The sequence below is a fragment of the Rhinolophus sinicus genome, chromosome 12 (assembly GCF_057876585.1).
Source record: "Rhinolophus sinicus isolate RSI-liver-muscle chromosome 12, RSI-T2T, whole genome shotgun sequence".
Lineage (NCBI taxonomy): Eukaryota > Metazoa > Chordata > Mammalia > Chiroptera > Rhinolophidae > Rhinolophus > Rhinolophus sinicus.
Window position 1 is genome coordinate 53,062,754 of NC_142512.1, and position 24,050 is coordinate 53,086,803.

The 24,050-nt window shown below is 44.8% G+C and overlaps 2 protein-coding genes across 4 annotated transcripts in view; one reads left to right on the top strand and one right to left on the bottom strand.

The window, feature by feature from the left end:
* Positions 1-6,654: 6,654 nt before the first annotated feature.
* Positions 6,655-10,192, bottom strand: H3-3B (H3.3 histone B). Its single transcript, XM_019745622.3, has 4 exons — positions 10,060-10,192; positions 9,461-9,598; positions 9,182-9,335; positions 6,655-9,089 (listed from the first exon to the last, which is right to left on the bottom strand). The coding sequence occupies exons 2-4, from the start codon at positions 9,586-9,588 to the stop codon at positions 8,961-8,963; spliced, it is 411 nt and encodes a 136-aa protein (XP_019601181.1). The 5' UTR covers positions 9,589-9,598; positions 10,060-10,192; the 3' UTR covers positions 6,655-8,960.
* A 665-nt stretch (positions 10,193-10,857) lies between these two features.
* Positions 10,858-24,050, top strand: part of UNK (unk zinc finger) — a 34,374-nt gene continuing 21,181 nt past the window's right edge. For 2 of the 3 annotated variants that reach the window (XM_019745565.3, XM_019745562.3), the window contains exon 1: positions 10,858-14,087. In XM_019745565.3, the coding sequence (XP_019601124.1) occupies positions 13,984-14,087 (104 nt within the window). In that variant the 5' untranslated portion in view covers positions 10,858-13,983. Of the gene's footprint in view, positions 14,088-18,241; positions 18,367-24,050 lie in introns of those variants that run through there. The other variant, XM_074320260.2, reaches the window with a different exon arrangement.

Below are 24,050 nucleotides of genomic sequence, written 5' to 3' on the forward strand. Positions count from 1 at the left end.
GAGCCCTGAGCGGTATTGGCCGGACTGGGAGGTCTGAGCTGCCCTTTCTGGCCCTGTGCCCCTCTCTGTGCCCACACCCACCAGCCAGCCATCCACCCACAGCCAGAGCGACCACCCTGGCGTCCAGTTAACCTGAGTGTCCAAAGAAATCTCCTAGGTCCTAGAGTCCTTCAACTGTGAGAGGTCACCAGCCCCTCTAAGAGAGTGGACTGGCACTCAGTATAAATAGCGATAAAGCCAAATTTGGTGGTGACCAGGGAGTCGCTTTCTACCGGCTCCTAGGGTGGACGCGCTGTCACAGCTCCTAGTAATGCAGTAGCAATGCAGGACTGAAGGAGGGTGGCAATGGACAGCAGTGGGCCCAGCCCCTCCTGATAGGACCTACGCAGTTGCTAAGGTAGGTTGGGCTGTTGGCCCCAGCAGGGTTTGCTTAGGGCTGAAGGGAATGGAAAATGGCAGAGGAATAAGAGGGTGATAGCTAAGGATATCAGTTCTCTTTGTGGTGAGGAAAATGCTCTAAGATTGACTGTGGTGATGGCTGCACATTCCTGAGCCCAAATCTCTGCCCTTACTAATGTGTGATCTCAGGCAGATGACTGGACCTCTCTGAGCCTCGGTTTCTCACCTGTGAAATGGGGCTAGACTTATAAAAGGAACTAAATGAGATCATCCACGTTGAGCTCCCAGCCCAGTACCTGGCACTTAGTAAGCACAGAATAAATTTTGCTATCATTATCAGTCATCCATAAATTCAACAGACATTACTGGACTCTCCTGAATGCAATTGGCCAGACACATAAAAGCTTCAGGCACTCACGCTGTGGTTGGGAGGCAGACACACTCTGGCCCCTCCAACCTTGACAAATGTTGGCACGGAGAAGTAAAGAGCTTTCTGGGTGAGAGAGGAGGAATCCTGACTGCTGAAAAGCTCACACAAGTGTTTTTTTTATCTCCATTGTTTAATTTTGATTGAAAGCACATCCATTTGACCCATATTCATTCTTTGTATCATTTCAGTTGTTCTTGGAGAACCTGGATTTATTTGATCTAAAAGGGAAGTGCTCCCGTTTGTTCAAGATGGACTCTGAAACATTGATTTTATCTGGGAGATGTGTTTACACTGAGGTAGGCTCAGTTTTTTAATCCCATGTAGCATATTACATGAAGTTTGTTCAGAAGAAAGCCTACCTTAACCTTTGACTCTTCCTCCCATTTCCTGGCCAGATGTCACAGGATTGGGAGGAGGTGGCACCTTAATGGGGACACTACACCCTAAGATCTGTCCTCTGTTCTGCCGGCTGAAAAACTCACTTGTATCAGCACTGCCAGAGCCACCTGTCACACGGGACTGAGACATCATGATAGCATTCCCAGTAATATCCCCCACAGGGCCAAATCATCCAATGTTGGGAATATCACCCATGCCAGCCAGGTGCCCGGTAGCATCGGTAGGCCTAGAGGTCACCAAGGCGCCTTTGTCCAGGCCATAGTTCGACCTGGCCCACCATTGACAAGCACTCCAGAAGCACCTCTTCTCTCCCAGAGTCTGTGCCTGCCTCTGCACCCAATCCTTAGCCCTTGGGCCCTCCCTGTTACATTTGGTCTTCCTTCAGATGATGGAGGTCTGCGTGCTCCATGCAGCTCTGGCTTCGCCATTGCAATCAGGATCTGGTTCCCTAATGGCACTTGGGGCTCCATCTCCCAAGCAAATATCTGCAGACATGGTCTCTGAAAGTGTTTGCTCTCAGCAAATGACCCACCCTCTCACCCATTCTGGGAGGTTCTTTTTGTTGTCGTTGCCAGAGGGTTAACCTATATCCTAATTTGGGCCCCCTTTACCTTTCTGGAATATTAATGGTAACAGTTTATGAGGTGTTGATAATACTAATCTGGAGTTTGTGGCAACCCTGGTTCCAGGCTGATACACAGCCCGTGGGACAGTGCTAATTGTTTACTACCAGAGTCTGTTCCGATTGGCCTCTGACTTCTGTTGTCAAATACTTTAAAGATCACCAGACTTTACGCAGATTACTTCATTGAATCCTTACCAGCCTATTGGGTAGGCACTGTTTTTATCCGCATTTTACAGATGAGGAAATGAAGCCCATATGGGTTAAGAAACTCATCTGAGTGGCAGAGCTGGGCCTTGAACCTGGGTCTGTCTGACCCCTCAGCCCATTCTCTCAGCCACCACCCTTTCCCCACGAGCACCCTGACCCACTGCAGCCTCTGCTTACTAAAAGCGTTAAGATCTAAAGCTCAGCCTCTTAATAAAGAACAGGAGGGACAGCCCCACTTCCTACGTGGAACACTCCCAGTTTGGAAGCCAGGCCAGTAACCAAAGCTCTTGGGAACGGGACTGGCCACCTGTGCCAGCAGATCCAGCCAGCTGTGCTGTGGGGCTGCCAGGACCATTCGGGTTGGTCAGCAAACATGTCTGGAGCCTCTGCCATGTGCCAGGCAAAACTCCAGAGGCGGGCAAGATTCAGGCCTTGCCTTTGGAACACCAGGAGTTTTTTTGTCCCTCCCTGGCCTCAGATGCCCCTGCTAAGAGGGATCAGCTGCAGGGCATGTCTTTATTTGGTTCCCCCACCATGTCCCTGATGTTTCTGCCCTCTAGGCTGACGACCACCCTCTCAATGGCCAGGGAGCAAATCCAGATCTACAAGACGCAGCTGTCAGCTCAGGGCTGCGGCTATCTCTTCCTGCACCTCCACTGGGCACTGCAGCTGGCCCAGGCCACCAGGCCACTGAGATTGAGCAACAGGACTGAGACTGGCCAAAGACAGGGTGCTGGGAGGGAGAGGACTATGGGCTGCAGGAGGACCCTCAGCTCCGTGATACCTGGGCCTTGGACCCGACCGCCTACTGTCCTCTCTGCTGACACTCTTGGCTCTGCGCTAGGAGATTAGGAGCTTATGGGAAAGGTCCTGGGGCCCAATGTGTCCAACAGAAGGGGTGGGAAGGGAGTAGGGGTTATTAGAGCCCAGGCACCACCTCCATGGGGACGTGCGCAGTCACTCACATACCCCTCAGCAAAAGGCCACCTGCCCTAAGCCACTGGCCTCTTCCCAGAACCTTGTTACTGGTACTGTGTGTCTGAGATGGACTTCTCCCTTTCTGCTCACCACCATTTCACTGTGTATATTCCCAGAACTGCAGCTTCCTGAACAAGAGAGAAGGCCCCAGACCCTGGCATCTGACCAACGGTGCCCCTCTGCACCCCTTTCCAGGTCATGTGTGGCATTATAGCCCCTCCAGGAGCCACAGCCTCACTGCAGCCCCCTCCTCTTGCTTCCCTGGTAAGGGGGTCACTGCAGAACATCTTAGCCTCCTCCATGGAGAAGAGCAATCGGGTAGGTGGGGGTGGGGTGAAAGGTCCTTTGCTCAGGGCAGAAGGCTAAGAGGTGCGGCTCCGGGATGTGCCTGACCAACAATCCTCGTCCTGCCCGACACCGGGCATGGTGCTCAGATGAGGGCTGGGGGCACATCACATAGAAGTCCTATGACTCTGCTTGGAGCCATGGTGGTGTCAGGGAGGGATCCCTCACTGCCAGGGGCCGCTGGGCAGTCAGCCGGACCACAGGGAGCAGGCGCCCCACGAGAGGGAAGACATGGCCTCTGGCCCCTCCTCTCAGCACAGACTCTCTGTTTATAAATTGAAGCCATCCCAGCTGCACCTTTGCCCTCAGCCTTGCTCATTCCCCCAGACCTGCTGACCTGCTGACGAAAGGGTCAGGGAGCCAAAAAGAGCCACCTGGCCCCAAATGGCACTTAGCCTTCTCCCTGGGGGTGCCGCTGGATTTGGGTTAGCAATCTGGGCTGGGGATTGGTCCTTCCCCTCTCCCTTCCTTCCTCCTTCCTTCCTCTAGCCGTACCCTCCAGAAAGCAACCAGGAGCCTAACTGTTTGTGCCAAATTTGCTGGCCAGAACCCAGGTCCAGTTGTATGGAGTGGCCCAGCTTGGTGACATCCCTGAGGAATGCCCAGACGGGGCAGGTGAGACCACCATGGGAGTGGGGGAAGAAGCTGTGGGTCCCAGGCAAGGTGCAGCCAGCTCTGCTGTGGTCGCAGATCAGTGCCTGGGGTGGGCTAAGGGAAGTGGGCCAGGTGGCTGGCTCGGTGAGGTGACTGGGAAGTGTTCCCAACCCAAGGAATGGGGAGTGTGGGAACAGAGCCAGGAGTGCAGTTTTCAGGCTCTCGGCCTCACGTGGAAAGGTGCTGGCTCAGGTAGTAAATGGCCATCAACTGTGATTGGATGGCCATCAGCTGTGGCTAGTTGGCCGTCAGCTGTAACCAGTGAACCATTGGCCACTAATATAACTGCCATGGCTACGCTAGCAGCAAATCGGGGGCCTAGCAAGAAGATGGTGGCTGAGCTAGCAAGAGCGGATTGCAGAGAAGTGGACAGCAGGTTGCAGATCGTGTGGCTCCTGCTTCCTGTGTCTGCAACCCAGCTGCCAGTGAGACTATAGTGGTATGACTCCCCTATCTATGGCTCCATGGGTGTTCCTTTTTGGCCTCATTGTGTCCTGCATTCTTATGTGGGGAGTGGGACCAGAGACCCCACGTGACTCCCTGCATGACAGGGAGGTATGGCTGGGGACCAGATGCCCAGGGCAGGACACCAAGGCTTTCATGCCCGGTGGACCACACCACAGTCAGTAATACCACCGCTGCACAAGGACGTGGTGAAAACCGAGCACCTCACCCTTGTCTGTGGCAGACGAGGTTGGTTGTAGGCTTAAGGCTCTGATCTCTGGCCCCTGGCTGGTGCTCCCAAACACTGGCTGGCCCCATCCTGCAGAAACTGAAGGGCAAGCCCGAGTTTCCTGCTGACCCGATGGCACACTTGACGGGACCATGAACACCCTCTGCCCTGCCTGAAGGTGACACGTCAGGGGCCTGCTTTCCAACTGCTGCACAGACCCCAGCCCTAATGCCTGACACCAAGCAAGAGGCCGTGCTTGCAAGGAGTGTGGGGACAGAGGCCCAGAGAGCAGTTTCCAGGCTCTCAGCCTCACGTGGGAAGGTGCTGGCTCGGGTATAGTAGATGGCCATCAGCTGTGGCTAGTAGGCCATCAGCTGTAACCAGTTAGCCATTGGCCACTGATATAACTGCCGTGGGAGAGCTAGCAAGCGCAGATTGCAGTTAGCAAGGGATTGGTTAGCAGAGAAGTGGACGGCAGATTGTGGATTGTGTGGCTCCTGCTTCCTGTGTCTCCAACCCAGCCACCAGTGAGACGATAGTGGTATGACTCCCCCATATACGGCTCTGTTGGTGTTCCTTTTTGGCCTCACCATATCCTGCATTTTGGTGCGGGGAGCGGGACCAGAGACCCTGCATGACAAAGAGCCAGGTAGGGACAGCCCCAGTGGAGTCCGCTGTTGGGGAAAGCTGAGGAATGATTGAGGAAATGAGTGTGAGAGTGTCAATTTCTAGTCTAGCTGGTCAGCTCGGAGCCTGTTTCCTCACCCTGACATTGGTTAGGCTGCGGCAGAGGTCCCTGGCTGGGAGCGAAGCAGCAGTAGGTGAGGCCTGTCTGTGGGACTAGGGTGCTCCTTGCTGGCCAATCCCGGTTCTGTTCTCCTTCCCTCTTGTGGATGTGATGGGGACCCAATGAATTTTTTTTTCAATTGGGGAATATTGGGTAACAGTGAGTTTTTTTCCAGGACCCGTCATCTCCAAGTCATGTTCAATCTAGTTGTGGGGAGCTCAACTCAGCTCCAGGTCGTGTCATTGTTTTCAATTTGGTTGTGGAGGGCGCAGCTCACTGGCCCATGTGAGAATTGAACTGGCAATGTTTTTTTGGGGGGGTTTTGTTTTCCACTTTTGGTACATTATGTATACAAGTAATTTTTTAAAAACAATGAACCAATCTTTTTTAAGGAGGGCGCAGCTCAGTGGCTCATGTGGGGGATTGAACCGGCAACCTTGGTGTTATTAGCACTACGCTCTAACCAACTGAGCTAACCAGCCTGAAGCTTTTGTATAAGGACAGATCTCAGAATAAGCTGGGTTTGAAGTGCTTGCCTCTCTATACCTTTTATACCACCTTGTATTTTAATTGGAGAGCATTTGTCTTGTCCTTTAAATCATCTGGTCCACATGCCAGTTCTCGGATGAAGCAGGGAGATTTGAGAGACCCAGAAACATGGGCCCAGGGTGTCCACAATTACAGCTGACTGCGTAATAGAGGAAGATGACAAAGTGTGGAGGGCAGTGGGGCTGCCTCATCTGGCATGGACTTGGCCTCACAAACACATGGCCCTTCAGCCACCTTCCCAAAGGTACAGCTGGTGGCTCCATCCACAACAGTGATGGCTTGATTCAGTCTCCTGGGAGCCAGGCAGCCATCAGAACCTCAGGCAGTTCCAGCTCTCCTCTACTTACCTGGCTGGCCAACACTGGTCTGACCTAATTGGGACAGTTGACAGTGAAGAGGACTATTAATATGCAGGTTCAACAGGCAAAAATTGACAAAGTCCCCATCGAACTGTGACACATACTGCTTTAAGGATAGGGGTATGTCTCATTACTGAATGCCCTCCCCCCCACCCCCAGCTGAGTCAGAAGGCAAGGTTTTTCTGGACATTTCCCAAGAAATTTTGTGAAATGTTATCAAATAAAGACCATTAACAAGATGAGAAAGTCTCAACTTCAAAAACTTTATTTTTGTCTCATTTATCAAGGACACAGGATACCTTCATCAGCTCCAACTTTTGCTTTCCTCCTTACAGACTCTCCCATCACCTATACCAAGGGATATCCTGTGTAGGCAGCTTCCTAGAACCAAAAAATGTCTGCCTTCCGGGTTAAGTGTGCTCAAGTCAAATCTGAAAGGACAAGTTACACTAAACAGCAGATTCCAAGCTGCCCCCAAAATTCAAGAACCTTCTATCAGGACACAGACAAAGGAAGGTTCAAGTGTCACCCACTTGGGTTACCACAGATAGTAACTCAACAGTAACTCAAGCTGACTCATAACCATAACTTAAATTTCTACTTGTGTTCACAAGTGCCACACTTGTGCACAGAACACTCCAATGCCTAGGATTTCAACTTCCTTCAGAAAACACACGAGGAAGTTGTCAGAATTGGTTAATTGTTCCATAACCAGTTATGGACCTTTTATTAACACCCCAAGGCTAAGTTACCAAGACTTCCAAGCCTACTCTAGCTTGCCTCTCTTCACAAGCCCTTTAAATTTGAAACTAATCCTATTAAACACACACACACAAAAACATTAGGGCATGTCTTTCTACACTGTAGCTTCAGAATACAAGATGCTTTTTATCTGACTGGTGGCTCTTGTGCCCATGTCCTGCTGACATTCATGCATTATGGTTTACTGCTGGCCATTGTTGGTTAAGAAAACTAGTTTTCTTACTGAAAAGGCAGCTTAGACCAATGAGTTCTTTACCTCTGGGCTTGTGTTAAAACAACTTGCTGTAGACCTATAAACATACTTCAAAAAGTAGTTCATGGAACACATCTCAAATTTGAGCCCTAGAATTTTGAAGAAATTTACTTTCCTTGGTGTATGTTCTTTAAACAAATTTTTATTCCTTGACAATACGGGGGAGAGGGAAGCATATTAATACCAATCGTGGCATTTTTAGAAGACGGCCTTTTTACATGCTTTCTGTAACTATTTTTGTAAATAAAAGGTTCATCTACCAAGCAAAACCTAAATAAGCTAAACAACCTAAATTAGGATACAAAGAACCTAGATAATGGATTAAAGATTTGTACATTGTTTAAATTTAGGTTTTTGACACTTATAGTTGGATAAACAAGTTTATTTGTAAATTTAGTCAACATACATAATTGACCTAGAAACTTCAATAGAAGGATAAATTTTAAAACCACTTGAAGACCATCTCTATAAAGTGATTTTCCCAGAACCATATATATACCAGATGTAACTGGATGCCATCTTAACTGGCAGAGGTTCAATAAGCTGGAGCTGTGTGCCCCTCCCCCACCACAAGTTTACTCTAAGGGTTATTATAATACAAACTCCACAAGGAAAAGAACTTAGGTATTGTTTTCTCTTGGTAGAGAAACTCAACCTAGTTATGAGACCAACCACAACACAAAGAAAAGCTGCACTAACTAGTTCAGAATATTAGTAACAGATGATGCTGGTGTGAATAACTTGTAGTATTATATTCTAGAGCCCTTATAAATAAAATTCCCCCATTAGTGTTTGCATTATCAGCTAGAGGGTTAGTTAACACGTGGTAGAATGAGGACTTATGCAAGGTATAATGAGCAAAGCATTTTACTACTATGAAAACAAGCGCAGCCTAGTTAGGAGAAAACCAACTGGACTCTAAATTACACACACCTTAATGACAAGACTCCCCACCACATGTGAATGTAAAACATTTAATTTAAAAATGTTGACACTACAATATATAAAATAGCTATTATAAATGCACATAGTGTATTCTATAGCTGCCAGGTTTACTTTTTTTTTTTTTTTTTTTTAAGGAAACTGTAAAGTTACACTGTGGTTAAGACTTGTATCTTCACCCTTGAAAAAGCCCACATTCTATCACAGTGATGCATGGTCAGACTTAACAGCCCCAATTGTTAAAACACTTGGATCAAGTCATAACCAGTTTTATTGCAAAAGGACCCTGTACACATTTATCAATTCTAGTACCTTAATATCTACCCAACAAGTCATTAACATACAGAAACATGCATCATGAGAAGCAAGAAGTATCACCCATCCCTTCTGCATATTAGCAACTTGTCACTCCTGAGCAACAGCGCTCACATCACTGAGGTCTGTGAACAGTCACTTTTCGCATTCATCCTGAGTGAAAGATGGAATGACTTAAGTACAAATGCAACATATTATAAACAATTTCTTACAAAAAAAGTCACAAATTAAACCAAAGTATTTTACAGAATTTACTACAAAACACCGTAAAAACTGCCTTCACTTAAGCTCTCTCTCCCCGTATCCGGCGAGCCAACTGGATGTCTTTGGGCATGATGGTGACTCTCTTAGCGTGGATGGCACACAGGTTAGTATCTTCAAATAAACCCACCAGGTACGCTTCGCTAGCTTCCTGTTGAGGTCAAGAGCCACACTATTAAACTCTTCGAGAAGAGAAACCAGCCACGAGCCCTCCCGCCCCTAACGGGGCCTTTGTCGTCTTACCTGAAGCGCACCGATGGCGGCACTCTGAAACCTCAAGTCCGTTTTGAAATCCTGGGCGATCTCCCTCACCAATCTCTGGAAAGGCAGCTTCCGGATCAGAAGCTCGGTCGATTTCTGGTAACGACGGATTTCTCGAAGCGCAACGGTCCCGGGCCTGTGCGAGCAGGAGGGTGTAAACGGACACCAGTTAACTGACAGCGCCGGCACCTTACCAAGAACCCTAGAATTCCCGCCCGGCCCAGCGCCGCCGACTCATTGTTTCCCCTCAGCCTCGCCTACCTGTAGCGATGAGGCTTTTTCACCCCGCCGGTAGAGGGGGCGCTTTTCCTGGCAGCTTTGGTAGCCAGCTGTTTGCGGGGCGCTTTCCCACCAGTGGATTTACGAGCAGTCTGCTTAGTTCGAGCCATTTTCTTTCACCTAAGGAATACATCCATTACTCCCAGGCCGCAGCACTCGCCTGGGAAGGAAGGGGGACAGTCCCGGAGCCCCTGCCTGGCCGCCTCCTCGCACCCCACCTCGCCGCGGCAGATGGCCGAGGCCGCCGCCGCCGCCTCCTCCCCCTCCCCTAATGACTCAGGCTGCGAGTAGCAGCAGCCTCCCCTGGGAGGGGGGGCGCGGGGAGGAGTCACTTCTCCTCCGCGACGGGCGGAGTCCCGGCTGCCCGGAAACCCAGCGTCGGGACCTCTGAATCACCAGCGGGAAAGAAAAGTAGACGAGGTTCAAGAACGAAGCCCCAAGGGAAAACCTCCCTGCCCCACACCCACTGCCGGCTGCCCGAGCAGCCCGCACCAACCCGCACTCGGCCCTCAACGGCCGCGGCCCGCGGCCATCAACGGCTGGCGGAGCCTCAAGTCACGAGTAAACCCATGAACACTTACCCAACGCCGAAGTCTTAGGCCGCTTATCCTGCTGCCGCGCCGCTTCTGCCGCCCAACGAAGAGCCGCAGTCGCAGATGAAAACAAAGCAACTACTCCGACGAACGACCAAACCGCTCTGCTCCAAGCCCCCCCAATGTCTCCGTTTTTATACCCACGCTTCACGCTGCGTCTCTGCGTCACAAGGCCCTCATTTGCATGCACCAACGACTTTTCCCATTGGCGGGAGCTTTCGCCGGCGCGTTGACATCCCCCGACACAAAGGCCGTGCTCCGGCCCCGTTCCCTGATTGGTGAATATCTAGGCCGCTGATTGGCTCTTAAAGTGGCCTAACTATTGGATGAAAGCAAAGAGAAATGGGCGAATCAGAGTTTAACACTAAACGGCTCTTCTGATTGGATAAAATGGAACTATGTTTGGATCCTTCCCTTGGTTCCAAAGCTCTACAATAGAAAGTCAATGCAAATGAACTGCATTGGTCCCTATCAGGACTAGAGTCCGGATGGGCAAAAGCCCAATATTCTTTGCCTCAAGCAATGCAATCAATGCAGGAGAGGTTACTTTAATGAAACTTAGGTAAATATTTTCCAATGTAAAATAAAAATGTGTTCCCTGTGATTATTTACTTTTCATTAACATTTGGATAGTTTTAATTCGTTTTTTGTTGTTGTTGTTTTTCCCAAGTTTTATTCAAGAGAGCTCACACAAAATATGTCAGATGAGTTTTAACTCGTTTCAAAATTTTGGTAGTTATGTATGCAGTGTAAATGAGAATTAGAATTCAGTAAGTCAGGTTATATTACCAGATATTTTATTTATCATGCATATACATTTTAACCAAAAAGCAGTTCTGGTAGGGTTGGGAGGGGTAAATAATAGGTACAAAGTAACAAATGCCAATAAATGATTTTATAAGTACCGTTTTGTATGTTCTTAGGCCATCACAAAATGCTTTGTGATTTCACTATGCTTAGAGTTAAACAAATATCAACATAACAAGCAACATGTTTTTGAATTATGTAATTCAACTGAATGAAACGACTACAGCCAAAATGGGAATAGTCCCGATGACAGCATTTTCATGTCCATAAAGAGTAAAGGAAAGACAATTACACTTAATATGTGCCTTTGTGTTTAACGGTATATCTTGGAGGTACTACTGAAGAAACAGGACAAATATATAAAAATGGTAATCCCTATCCTTGCCTAAATAAAGGTCTTGGGTGAGTTGGAATATTCAGTACTCTAGTGACTCAGGTATATAAAATACCAAAACAGGCTTAAGGTTAAGACCAGCCAAACAAAGCTCAGAAATTGAAATAAAGCCTTGGACATTCTACTCCATAGTTCTTACTCTGGATTCACTGAATATTTTAAATTATTAAAATCTTTTTATTTTAGCAAAACCAATTACATATAGATTTCAACTCAGAAAACGATTACACCTAAATACAAATACCTAAAAAATTTACTTGTGACACCAACTCTTCTCTCAGTATCAGCAGTTAGTAAAAAATGCACAATTTGAAAAAGCAGCTACAGCGTTGGCCCAATCTCTAGTACCAAATTACTGTATGTCAGCCCTTTCGATCATAACACTCACAATATGTATTAATGATCATATATTTAAACTTTTACATGATAATTTAATCAACTTTAATTTCTGCCTCCTTAGAGTTTAGGTTACGGTAAAGATTAAGCTTTCTACTTCACTCATGCCATGCTGAGAAGAGAAACCAAGATGGAAGTTCTTGCCCTGTTCTCAAAACCTGTGAAAAGTGAAGAAACAAGGCACTGCTTACATCCCGCATAGGAGACTGTCAAGTACTCTGGATGTAACCAGGAAAAAATACCATTATCTTTTTTCCACTGTTCAAATGGCCTGGAGAAGGAATGGGCTCCTTGAAACACCCCCTTTGTGTTCCAAGGCTTTTCTAGGAGATCCAGAACTTTGTCTGTCCCATGCTTCCTAGAAGAGAGACAGCTGAGTTATTTTTTTCTGTTTTGCTTATTATTAGAGAGGAACTAAAACTGCTCCAAGAGGAACTAGGTAGGATTTACATTCACCCATTTAAGGACAATTCGTGAAAAGTTTGTCCCTCTTACCAGGCAGTCACACAGGTTAGTTTTTCTTTGTCCTATAAATTGGTGCAGGGGAGGAAAAGCAACAACAGGAAATGAAGAACTGCAAATGTCTATACAATCAAAACCATGCAGAATGTGATGTAGGCTACTGTCTTAGTTCCTATTCTGTCACAGACTTGCTGAGTAACTGTACAAGTTACTTAACCTCTCTGAGTTTCGTTTTCCTCTTTTGTCAATTAAGCAGTTTGCATGACATCATCTCCCAATTCTACTAGTACACACTTAATTGTGAAGCTCATGATATACACTTATTTAAAATTTAGCACTATGAACTATGTATATACATTCAGATCACACTCCAGTATTTTGGGTTGAACATATAAGCCAATTATTTGGATTTAATAATACGATCAAAATAATACACTGCAACTTTCGTCTTTTTCTAATTTTTCATCTTCCAATGCCCCTAGTGGTTAAACATTTGGCCTGTTTGAAAAATACAAATTTCTTAACTTTGTATGCTATTTTGGCTTCTGATGTAGGTTACTGGGAACTAAATAAAATAAGTATCATTCTTAAACATAAACAATTTTCCATTCACCCCACACTCCCTCACGAAGTTATTTGGAATGTGTTTCTTTAATGAGATGATCACTATTTAACATAATCCCATCTAATAAAATACAAATCAGTCTTAAAAACAATGGATTCAAATAGATTAAATATGGAAAACAAAGTTAAATGGCAAACGTTAAAATATGAAGAACTTTGTAAAGCTCACAGTCAAGTGCCTAGGTCTGGGGGAACTGGCTTATTTTACAAAGGCCACAAAGTGAAAAACAGCCCCACTGGTGGGAAGCTGGTAGGGGTGATACTTTTCCAAATAGAAAGGGTGCCGTTCAGAGCAGGAAACTGGAGTGAATTATAAATCGCGCCCCCTACTCAAACCCAGGCCCTTCCTCTGGACACTATGTGATGCCTCTCAACATCTCTGCAACCTGCCAGTGTACCTGAGACTATTCTAGACGGAGATTAAATTCGTCGTTGGCCCCTAATGTACTGGAAACAAGTTGGTCAGGCCAGGTGTCGAGTTGAGAAGAGAACCAAACCGTGGAGTTCCAGGTTTCAGGGTTCTTAAAGGTTTAGGGAGCGCCCCAGCAAAGACGCGGGAACAGAGTATTGTGTCGTGTAGCTCTTCTTTAGCAAAGCTTTCTCAAGCTGACTTCCAGCAGGCACTTTCCTTCATGTCTGAGGCTAGTCCCACTGCAGGAATAAGGAGGATGGTGGCGCATTCCAGGTGCCTGCAGCACAAAGACCCAGAGCCAGGAACGGGCGACACAGATCCTTAAGCACTGCTCGGGGCCGGCATCAGAACCGAGCCCAAGCTAGACCAAGTCTGGAGGCGAGGTAATTATTACACTGTTGGCAGTAAAATTATACTTGGAACTGTTTCACAGAAGTCGTCATGGCCTACCTAGCTCTGGGCCCCATCTACTCCAGGGGCTCCAGTTTCAAGGAAAGGTATCTCTACGAGACTGAAACGCATTGGTAAAAAAAGAAACGCAGCCGGACTGCAATTCCCAGAAGCCGTCGCGGGTCCTCAGCATCCGGGACATCGTCTGCAACGATCCCTGGGCATTGTGGTCCGTTCCTTTGGCAGCAACCCTGTGCCGACGGTAAAATTCCAGCCGAACCGGGGACCACAACTCCCAGCAACCCTTGCTGCCGAGCGGGGGGTCTTCACGTTCTCGTGGCGCGGCGCAGGCGCACTGGGTCCTCGGCGCGGACCGCGCAGACTGAATAATAAAAGGGGAGCGGCGAAGAGGCAGGAAGACAGGACCATGTCGAAGGGCCCCGGGCCCGGCGGCTCCGCAGCTTCCTCGGCGCCCCCGGCCGCTACCGCTCAGGTGCTGCAGGCACAGCCCGAGAAACCGCAGCACTACACGTACGTAGAGCCCCCCCCGCCGCGCGCGCACGCCTGACGTCAGCGGCCAGCGTGAGTCACGCGCGCAGTGAGAGCGCGAGGCGGCTTCTCCCTCCCCCCCTTTTTCCTCCGGCCCGGCCCAGACCGGTTCCAACCTGCTGGGGCCGGTCCCGACTGCTTTCAACTGCCACCCGTTTGTGGTCGGGTGGTGAGGCGGGAAACGCGGTCCCCGCCGCCGAGTGGGGAAGGCAGGAGTGCGGAGTGCACACATCCTAGGCCAGGGCTTCAAGGCCTAACTGGTCCTCATATCATAAACCACAGCACCAGGCTCTTGCGGGGCGATAAGCAGTCCAAGACACGGCCAGGATGAGTTAGGGGCCAGACCTGCAACCACCTATGAATGACGTTTAGCGTGAAGGCTAGTACGTCGATCCCTGTACTGTGCCGAGGAGGCCTTTTGTGTCCCTAAGGCCCGTGTGTTGTCCACAGAGGCTACTCTTGCTTAAGTCACCTAAACTGTTGACCCATCCCGACTCGGGGACCCTGAGCATGATGGAATCAGTCTGTCCTCAGGCCCAACTTAAATGTGGTATCAGCGAGCTCCAACTGCTGACACTACAAGAATCCATTAAGATGGAAAACCACTTCCTGGGAATCTATTTGTGTCTAAGTGCCTCTGTCTTTTTTTCTATTTCCTTACAAGGCACATTAAGCAATTACCTAGTGCTAGGTGCTTTGGGAGAAAGGCACACGAAAAGAGGCGGGCCGTCCTGTTAAGCAAAATGTTGGTTTCCATTTTCCCTGATGCTCCTTGAGTGCCTCTCATCCCCATGGGTTCCTGAGTGATGTGCATGTTTAGAAAGATCCCCAGGTGACCTCCGGCTTGCTGGAGATTTGGAACCGAGTGGGATTGAACAACGTTTAAGAACCACGCAGTACTGCTGCCTGGTGAACCAAGAGCAGGAAGCTGGAGTAGAAAGAATTGAAAGTAGACAAGGAGGAGCTCTTGTCTGTCACTCACAGAAGTAAGACCCACTGGGAAACCGCTCTGGGACTGGGGAACATCAGTTTTAGGAATTGTATTGGTTTCTTTGTGAGATTCTCTGCTATTGGTAGACATGATTCGAAGCTTTTTCTTGACTACAGTCAGACTCATGTTAACTCGCTGGTCCTTTCTTACTGGAGTTCTTTCTGCAATCCTCCCATTGTTTTGGTGAGATGGTCTTACCTCCGCGGATACTTATCAGTTGAATGGTGCCGTCAAGCAACAGTAGTATGGCCTGGATTTGGAAATCTGCAAACTTCACATAATTAGAACTTCGTTATAATCTCTGGTTGCTCGGGTGCCGTTTTTCAGTGAAATACCTGTAACATTTTGAGTAATGTGAGTCTTAGTTTCATCAACCTCTGTTTTATCTTGTGTTGTCATTGAGTTACTAATGGATCTATATCGGAAAGACTTGCTGATGCACATTTTGGAAATGAGAGATGAAACGGCAACAGCTGTGTAAATGTTAGTATCTGAGTCTTTGTCCACTTGATGCTCATTTGTTGAAAATCTGTCTTTTCATTCCTTAAGGTGTGAGTGTAAAATAACCAGTTTGGCTCCTTGAGATGGCTCATCTAAGTTTGATTGGGTAGTTGGAAGTTGTAGGTGTTCCCATGTCTTCATTTTCTGTTATCTTTTCATTTGTGTGTGTGTGTGTGTGTGTGTGTGTGTGTATGTGTGTATTGATGTTAATATCTCCAAAAATCAGAGATAGAAATCAGTTGTCTTCCTTGGTAGATTTATGGGCATTCAGAAGCTGTGATGATTTGGAAAACTTCATTCCCTTGTCATCTCAGGTCTGAGGAGCAGGGAGCGTGAGGGCATATGATGGCACCAGTACACCTGTTGGCTCTGATTTTTTTTTTTTTTAAGGTGAACCCATTTATTGCTTTTGGGAGTTAGGAGACAAGAGCATTTTAATGTTGATTTCAATATTTGCTATAAAATTTTGAGCTGCCCAGAATTTTTTCATTCTCCCTTGCAGCATGAATTTTCAGAATTTGTTCCAATCTGAATATCGCCTCATCTAGTGTATTGATCCCATTGTGGAATACAGATACAGACCCTGTTTTTTTGAATATTTGTATTTTTTTACCTGTCAAGATTTTTTTATCTTTTAAAACTTTCTTATACATTAATGACATTAATTTTGTGTATTTTTTTGTGGCTGATATTATTTGAGAGTATGTGACATGCAATAATCTGGAAGAAATTTGCATTAAAGTTGTCCCACTCATAATAGCAGACAATCTTGGCAAACACAGTTGAATCCACCAGAAGCAAAAATTGCCTTCATGTTGTATGCTTGCCTTCTTCCCTTTGTTCTTGTCCCACAACTAAAGGCCTAGAGTTTGAGCCCTCCTTTTCCTAAACCAAGAGGATTATCCATAACATAGTTTGAAGGATAATTATTTTGTTGGTATTTTTTTCCTAATCTCTTGAATGATCTCGATTTAAGGGAAACTTTGAAATAATCCTTTCAGCAGGCACTTATGCTAGACCTGAGGAATCCGACCCTGAAAACAATTATATCAGAATTTCCTCTGTTGAACAGCTCCAAGTACATGATTAGCACGCTAAAATGACAATATACATACATGTATTAGTACTCTTCCAACACATGAACCATGTGACCTCTTGCTAGGTAATTTGTCTTTTTATTTGACAAAGACTAAATTTCATCCAGCTTTATTCAGAACAAGTCAATCATATATACTAAAGAGTTTTATAAAAATAGATTTAAGAATGGGAAATTTTGGAGCGATTGCGTTCTGAAAGATATCTACACATTTAGCTAATTTTGGGCTTTTTGTTATATAACAATTATGTTATTATTTTGACCCTATAAGAACCTCAAAGACATTAAATCATTTTTGGATTCCTTCACCTGCAGTTTATTCTCAAACTTCTTAATGTCCTTGTATTAAAGGAAAATGAAATCCTAGTTTAGAGAAGGTTTCTTGGAGTTTTCTGGCCACTGGGTGGTTTCTTGTAAGTAGACAGAGGATAAATACTTTATAGTGTCATTTTAATTTAAGACTCTTTTTGGACATCTTTAAGCAAGGGTATTGTAACAGTACTTCCATAGATAACAATTTTGAGGCAAATTTGTTAGTTTATACATAATAGAAATGTCATGAACTTAACTTGGTTGCATCTGATTGTGTTTTAGAAAATCCAGGAGATGAACATGTATTTAAATTATTATTGCAGTAAAATTGTAAATACACTAATAGAGTACAACTTGTTATACAACAGAAGTTACTGGAAGCGTTACTTAGCAACTTCAGCAAGAATGAGTTAAGTTACCAATAAACATTTCTGGATCTTGTTTACTTGTTTATCAAGTAGAACTAATTTCTTACAGGACCAAAATTAAGAGCTCATTGTGGCCTTCAATCAAGCCCACAAAACCTCCATTAAGAAGTGTTAAGTGCCCATGCTAAGGGTAGACTCAAGCTTAGTACCTAGTTGATATTTGCTATAATCTAAATTAATGATTAAAGTGAAGATTTGCTTAATGGTTAAGTTTTTTTGTTTTAATCCAGCTATGTTAGATACTAAAGAAGGCTTCCCCACAATCCATATGCATCTGCTTTGACTGGTGGTTTCTATCAACCTACAAAGACTGACTTATTGGTGAGGGCAGCTGGACAACTCTGAGATCAACTTAGAGAAATCCATCTTGGGCACACTCTATAAAGGAGCTCCTTCTCTGGAAATAGCACCCCAGATAAGTGCACAAAAGCAAGACACCCTCGTGGACCTACTTCCTCCCGCTTTCAACACCCTGATGCCTGAAGGTGAGGTGTCCTTCCTGTGTGTCTTAGAAGCCATGAGCTCACTTAGGTAAAGAGAGCCCTGCAACAGCCAGAGCACCACACATATGCAGGCTTTCCTGCCAGACCTTTGCCTAAAAGGTTATTTTTCTCATTAGGAGAGACTCTAGGTCAGAAGAGTGTTAAAAGTAAGGTTGCATTTATAGCTACATTACTTTAAAGAGTGGACTGGTTTAGGATTATTTTCCCAAATGGGGCAATATTTGCTTAATGATTAAGTTTTTCGTTTTGTTTTGTTTTTAATCCAGCTATACTTGATACTAAAGGAGGTTTTCGCACATGTGCATCTTCTGTATTTTGAAATTGCAACTATGGACAGTTATGGCTAATCCTAGTAGATTGTCTTCCCTTCTTTTAACATCTTGGATGAATTTGGGGCAACTAATGTGTTATGTGAAGATGGATGTTGAATGTAAGTTTCTCTGCCATTCTTAGCCAATATATAAAAATTACATTAGCCTAATTGCTAAAAATGCCAAAAGTTTGGGTTCAGTATCCTTCTGGGCAATGCAGCTTTCTTGTTTTCTTACTATGTAGATACCCTGTAGATTCACCCCAGCCAACCATCTTAAAATACCTGCCTGGGCAACAGAGATAATCTGTGGAGAAACTTTGGGTAAAATCAGTGCATATGATAATAGGTATGGGAGATATTTATGGTGTGATGGAAATGTTCTGGAATTAGTGATGATGGTTAGACAACATGGTAAATATACTAAAAACATTGACATGTATACTTTAAAATGGTGAATTTTTATGTTGTGTAAATTACATCTCAATTTTTTAGAGAAAAGTGTTGAAAAAAATCAGTGCATATGAGTCTGTGCTACTAGAGAGGCCTTAGAGCGTGTGGCCTGTCAGGGCTTGGCAGCATCGATCAGTCCGGGAAAGCCTGCGGTTTGTGAAAAGCCCTTGGCACCCTTTCCCCAGCCTTCTCTATGGCTTAGTGCCTGCGTATCCATTCTAGTGATCCCCCCGTGTTGTATGTCTCCGGAGATGCTTTTGAGATGAGTGAATACTCAGCAAGTTTGAGACTCCTAGTTGTTGGGAGTTGTACTTTAAATTGTCTCTGAATTGACAGCCATTATAAGGAACAAGCATATTTTCCCCAACGCCTTTGTAAAATGAATTGTGTTTACTTCCTAGGGTGGTGGGAGGTAGGAGAGAAGGTTGCTGTTCTGCTAAAATGTAATCGATTCCATTCTTCAGATATTGTGATGATTGTTTTAATGTTCACATGGGCATTTAAAGACAGGCCATGTGTTTTAGACATTTAAAATGATGTCAGTGACTATAATATTTTAGTTCAAATAATCACAACAAACTTTTTATTATTTCTCTATAAAATCCCTCAACTTTCACCCCTTTTTTCTTTGCCAGTGTGTAGAATTTGACAGCAGTATCAAGAGCTGATGAGGAGGAGAAGATGGAAAGGAGTCTAGCGACTTAAAAAAATCTCATAGCGTTCTCTGTGAGGTGACCTTTTTCCTGTTGGTGGCTCAATTTATTTAGGAAATAAAGAAGATACTAAGGCCTGTGACAGTCTCATCATATCATATCTGAGCTTATTGAAATGTTTCCTCCCTTTCCTATTCTTTATATCACAGTTTGCTTTTTGTGTTCTCAAGTTGACTCATTTGTTTCCTATTAATGTGTGAAACACCATATGGCCACCATAAGTCCTAACAAAATGATTTCTCCTGAGGAGGGGGAAGGCCCATATCTCCACCTTCCTATGAAATTTTGGCCTATTCACAAAACTATCCCCATTGAAGAGAGGTAGTTATGCTTACTTAGAAAAGAAGAAGTTGGTAAAAACTCTTGGTGTGATATTTTATGACGTAAAAGTTTTGATAGTAGTTTTTATATCTAAGCTTTCATTAATTTTGGTAAGAACATTACTATATCTTTTTGATGTCACTTTTAGTGCTAAGAGGTGCCAGGCATTTTTAGCCTGCCACTTTAGGATTTGTGTAAATCAAACCTATCTAAATGTAACAAATTAGAAACCCATACTTGCATTTCCTTTTTAAAGAAATACTTGTATTTTTTTAAAAAACCCGAAAAACAAACTTAAATTGTATTATTGAACCAAGAGTGCTTTATAATAAATACATAAAATGAATATTAAATATCCGGTAGAGCATGTTAAAGTTAACATTTCTTTTTTTATTTTTAGTAACCTACTTTGTGGTATTGTAATTATGGCCTGTCAAAAACTCCCTGACATATTTTGAACAGCTTCCAGAGTCACTTACTTGCTGCTATTCTAGTTTTCCCTTTAGCTCAATTAAGAAAAGCATAGTTAACAGTCAGCAAGGTGTTTAAGAGCACTGACTCCAGGGCCAGGCTGTCTGGGTTGGAAGCCCAGCTACGCCACTTACTAGCTGTGGGACCGTGAGCAAGTGACTTCCTTCTTTGTGTGTCACTTTCCCAAGGATATGGATAGTACCTGTCCCACGAGGTTGTTATGAGGATTAAGTGAATTAGTAGACTATATAAAGTGCTGAAAACAGTGCCTGGCACTTAGCACAGGGTGAGTACTGTTCTTACCAGTATTTGAACAAAGCCCAAGTTCCTGCCTTCAGTTGCATTGCCGCTTCCTTCACCAGCCGTGATCAAATGCCTACTTTAGCTACATCTACACCACAGCAGAGCGCGCTCCCTCTTCCTTGGCCATTTGAATTTTCCTCCAGTCGCCATTCTTCATAGAGCCTCCATCAGACTGCCAGGATATTACATGATGGAGTTGGGCTCTAAACGGATCCACTCTCCCAGGCCCGACAACTTTGTTGTACAGAAAACAGTGTACAAAATAACACATCGATTTACATGTAATACTAAAATGTTTCATCAAATTGGAGGCCATCTGTGTACAGAAGAACTTTGACTCAAGTCAAGGTGTTACCTCATTCAGGGAGGAACGAACCAGAGTGTCAGTACTCCTCACATATGCTCCAAAATCAGTGACGTGAGTGATGCCTCCATGAACTTTCTGTCCTCAGTTTTATCAGTTCCAGGATCCTTAGGGCAAGGGGACAATTATAGAAAGAAGGAACCGGGGACACATAGGATTACTTAGGCACCAACATTCGACCGTTCATGACTCTCATTAGTTCTCGAGGCCAGGACAGCTCACAGGTGTCAGACATCTCAGTGAAGAGTGGGCTGAAATCATTTGCCAGCGAGTGGCTCCCCCACCTTAAAGCAGTTGCTTACTTAAGTGCTTGTAGCACTTGTAGTGTGGGTTCCTGTGTATATATCTGTGTGTTAAGATAGAGTCATTGTTATTTCGGAGGCTATACTGGCCTTACTATGTCTGCTCTTTGGCTAAAAGCCAGTTATGGGATCAAGGCCTGCCTTAAAGATTCAGACACACTCAGAAATTCACTAGATGCTTATTTGCTTTCCTTTTCTGCCAGAATTTTCTAAGCCAGGACCACTTCAGAAGATTTAGAAGCCAAATCTCTATAGCTGTATATCACTTTATCAGAATTGTCCAAATATCTGCCAACCACCAATTTTACCTTTAATTTGGCCTTGTTTTTTAAAAGTCATTGTTTGGGAACTCCCACTGGTGTGGTTATTACTACAATGTTATATAGTTTCTGGGTTATGTTTGATGTCAAATCAGAATATGTATGTCCTTATAAACATTGAATTTAGAACTGCTAGCAGTTTACCTAAAGCTCTTCAAAAATGAGAAAAGATTTTTAGCCAATTGTAAGAGACACACCCACACACACACACATATACATACACACTTTGATAAGTAATTTAGTATTCTTAATCTGTTTATCTGCTTGTATAAGCTCCTTAAAGTTAAAAATATATTTTATTCTCAAACTTAAAAGTGAAGAGTCTTTGATAAGCCATGAAATACAAGCCCTCTGATTAAATTTCTTTTTAGGAGTTTCGTATGGGGAAGGAAAGTTGCCAGTAGGGTTAAGGTGAATATGGAAAACAGTAGATTGCAGATAAGTGTCATTAGAGCCTTTGGATCCTAAAACATAATAGGTCAACAATGACTGGGTTTTTTTGGGATTTTTTTTGTTTTTTTTTCCTTTGCTAGTTGCAGAATCCTATCACATCGTAGTTAGATTTCAATAAAGACTAAGAACAGGACCACTTATTTTCATTTTAAGATTCTGTTTCCATGATAAAAAGTGTATACTGCTTGAAAAAAATGAAATTTAATTTTTATAAGATTAGCTGTAAAGATGAATAAAGATGAATATTGGTGGTTATTAGGGATATGGGCACATCTGTCATGTTGCCAGATCTCTGTGCCCCTTGAGTGAGACTGGTGAGCGGCGGGGTCCCCAGGAGTGGGTTTCTCCGCATGGCCCGTGACCCCCTGGCTCTGGGGCATCCAGGGTGAGTTTCTTCTGTTGGCTCAGGCTGTCGCCTCCTTTGGGGCTCACATATTGCTCCTCACTGCATATGGGATTCATCTAGTCCTGAGCAGGCCTGGAGCTAGCACCCTCTTCCTGGCGCTTCTCCGGAGGCCATTGTTGTCATGCCTGTTTGCCTTTCTATTCACATCTGACCATGCTACGCGTGTCCAAATCAGTTTACAGTCATAAAGAGGGTGACATTCTAATAGCCATCCACTTCACAAAAAGATTCACCACAGTTCACTTTTAGCTAAGGGAACTCTCCTGCCTGATTAGCAACACACATCTTTCACATAATTTTGAATCAGGATAGGTTCCCTGTCAAGTTGTCATGAATATTGTGGATTCCTTTCCTAACAATTTTGTTTTTAATTCTAAAGGTAATGAATCCCAGTTACAGTAAAGAAAAACCAAAATAACCCCTAAAGTCAGTAATACTGGATATTTTTTTTCTTCTGCATATAGTTGACCAACTTGTAGTTCAGCTACATATCCTTATATTTTTTTCTTTGACTTAATATATCTTCAGTTTGTACCCAGCTTTTGCCGAGTAGTGACTGTAATACTTCTTAGTTGGAGGAAACAAAAGAATACGTGCCTAGTGATCTGCACACATTCTGAGCGGCAGTTACAGAGCAAGCCGTCCCACCTGTCAGCATGTGAGGCTGAAGACCTCAAATTGAGTGTTCCGGGTGAGGGACAAGGCTATGCAGACTGCGGGGACGGTAGCTGGAGAAGTTACTGCTTGCTTTTTTTTTTTTCCCAACTTATTTAAGTGTGTTTTTCCAGGACCCATCAGCTCCAAGTCAAGTAGTTGTTTCAATCTAGTTGTGGAGGGTGCAGCTCACAGTGGCCCATGTGGGGATTGAACCAACAGCCTTGTGAAGAGCACCGCGCTCTAACCAACTGAGCTAACCGGCCACCCCCAAGTTACTGCTTTCTTAATTGCCAGGAAAAGCATCATAGTCAGAGATCAGAGTTCCTTCTCTGTTTTTCTGGGTTCAAGTGCATAGCTGCTGTGGACCAGGCTAGCACCACTTGGGATGCTTTATGCTTTTTCTTTTTCTTGCTATGAGCCGGCTCTGCAGGGGAACAAAAATGAATAGACATGGCTACTTACAAAGCAGTTAAAGTCAACTGTGGTAGGGGCCATACCAGCTGTATTCACACAGTGCAGTGGAAACATGGAAGGGGGGCGACTAGCACCACTGGGCAGGGTCAGGGAACCCCCATGCAGAGAATAAGCCAGAAGGGTGATCAAGACACAGGGAGCAACATCAAAAATATGGAGGTGTGAGGAGGCTGTGGCATGTTTGGGAATACCAGCTCTTCAGAGCAGAGGTTGGCACACTACAGCCTCTGCCACATCTAGCCTGCCGCATGCTTTTGTATGGCCCATGACCTAAGAAGGGTTTTTACATTTTTAATTATTGAAAAAGAATGTCATGACACATGAAAGTTACAGAAAATTCAAATTTCAGCATCCATAAATAAAGCTTTATTGGAACCCATGCCCATTGATTTACATATTTCTATGGGTGCTTTTACACTAACTGCAGAGTTCAGTAGTTGTGACAGGGACCCTACGTGGCACTGTCATCACTATGCATTCCTGTTCAGTGCACTACAAATTGCAGTGACACAGTTATAACTTGGCAGTGTTTCCACTGCTCTCTGTATCAGCATACCACAATGTTTC

Bases quoted from the DNA above. Each gene is read 5' to 3' on its own strand.
- H3-3B (XM_019745622.3), bottom strand. From the start codon at position 9,588: ATGGCTCGAACTAAGCAGACTGCTCGTAAATCCACTGGTGGGAAAGCG. The intron at 9,336-9,460 runs GTAGGCGAGGCT...CTGCTCGCACAG, and splicing joins AAAAAGCCTCATCGCTACAG to GCCCGGGACCGTTGCGCTTC. The intron at 9,090-9,181 runs GTAAGACGACAA...TGACCTCAACAG, and splicing joins CCGCCATCGGTGCGCTTCAG to GAAGCTAGCGAAGCGTACCT.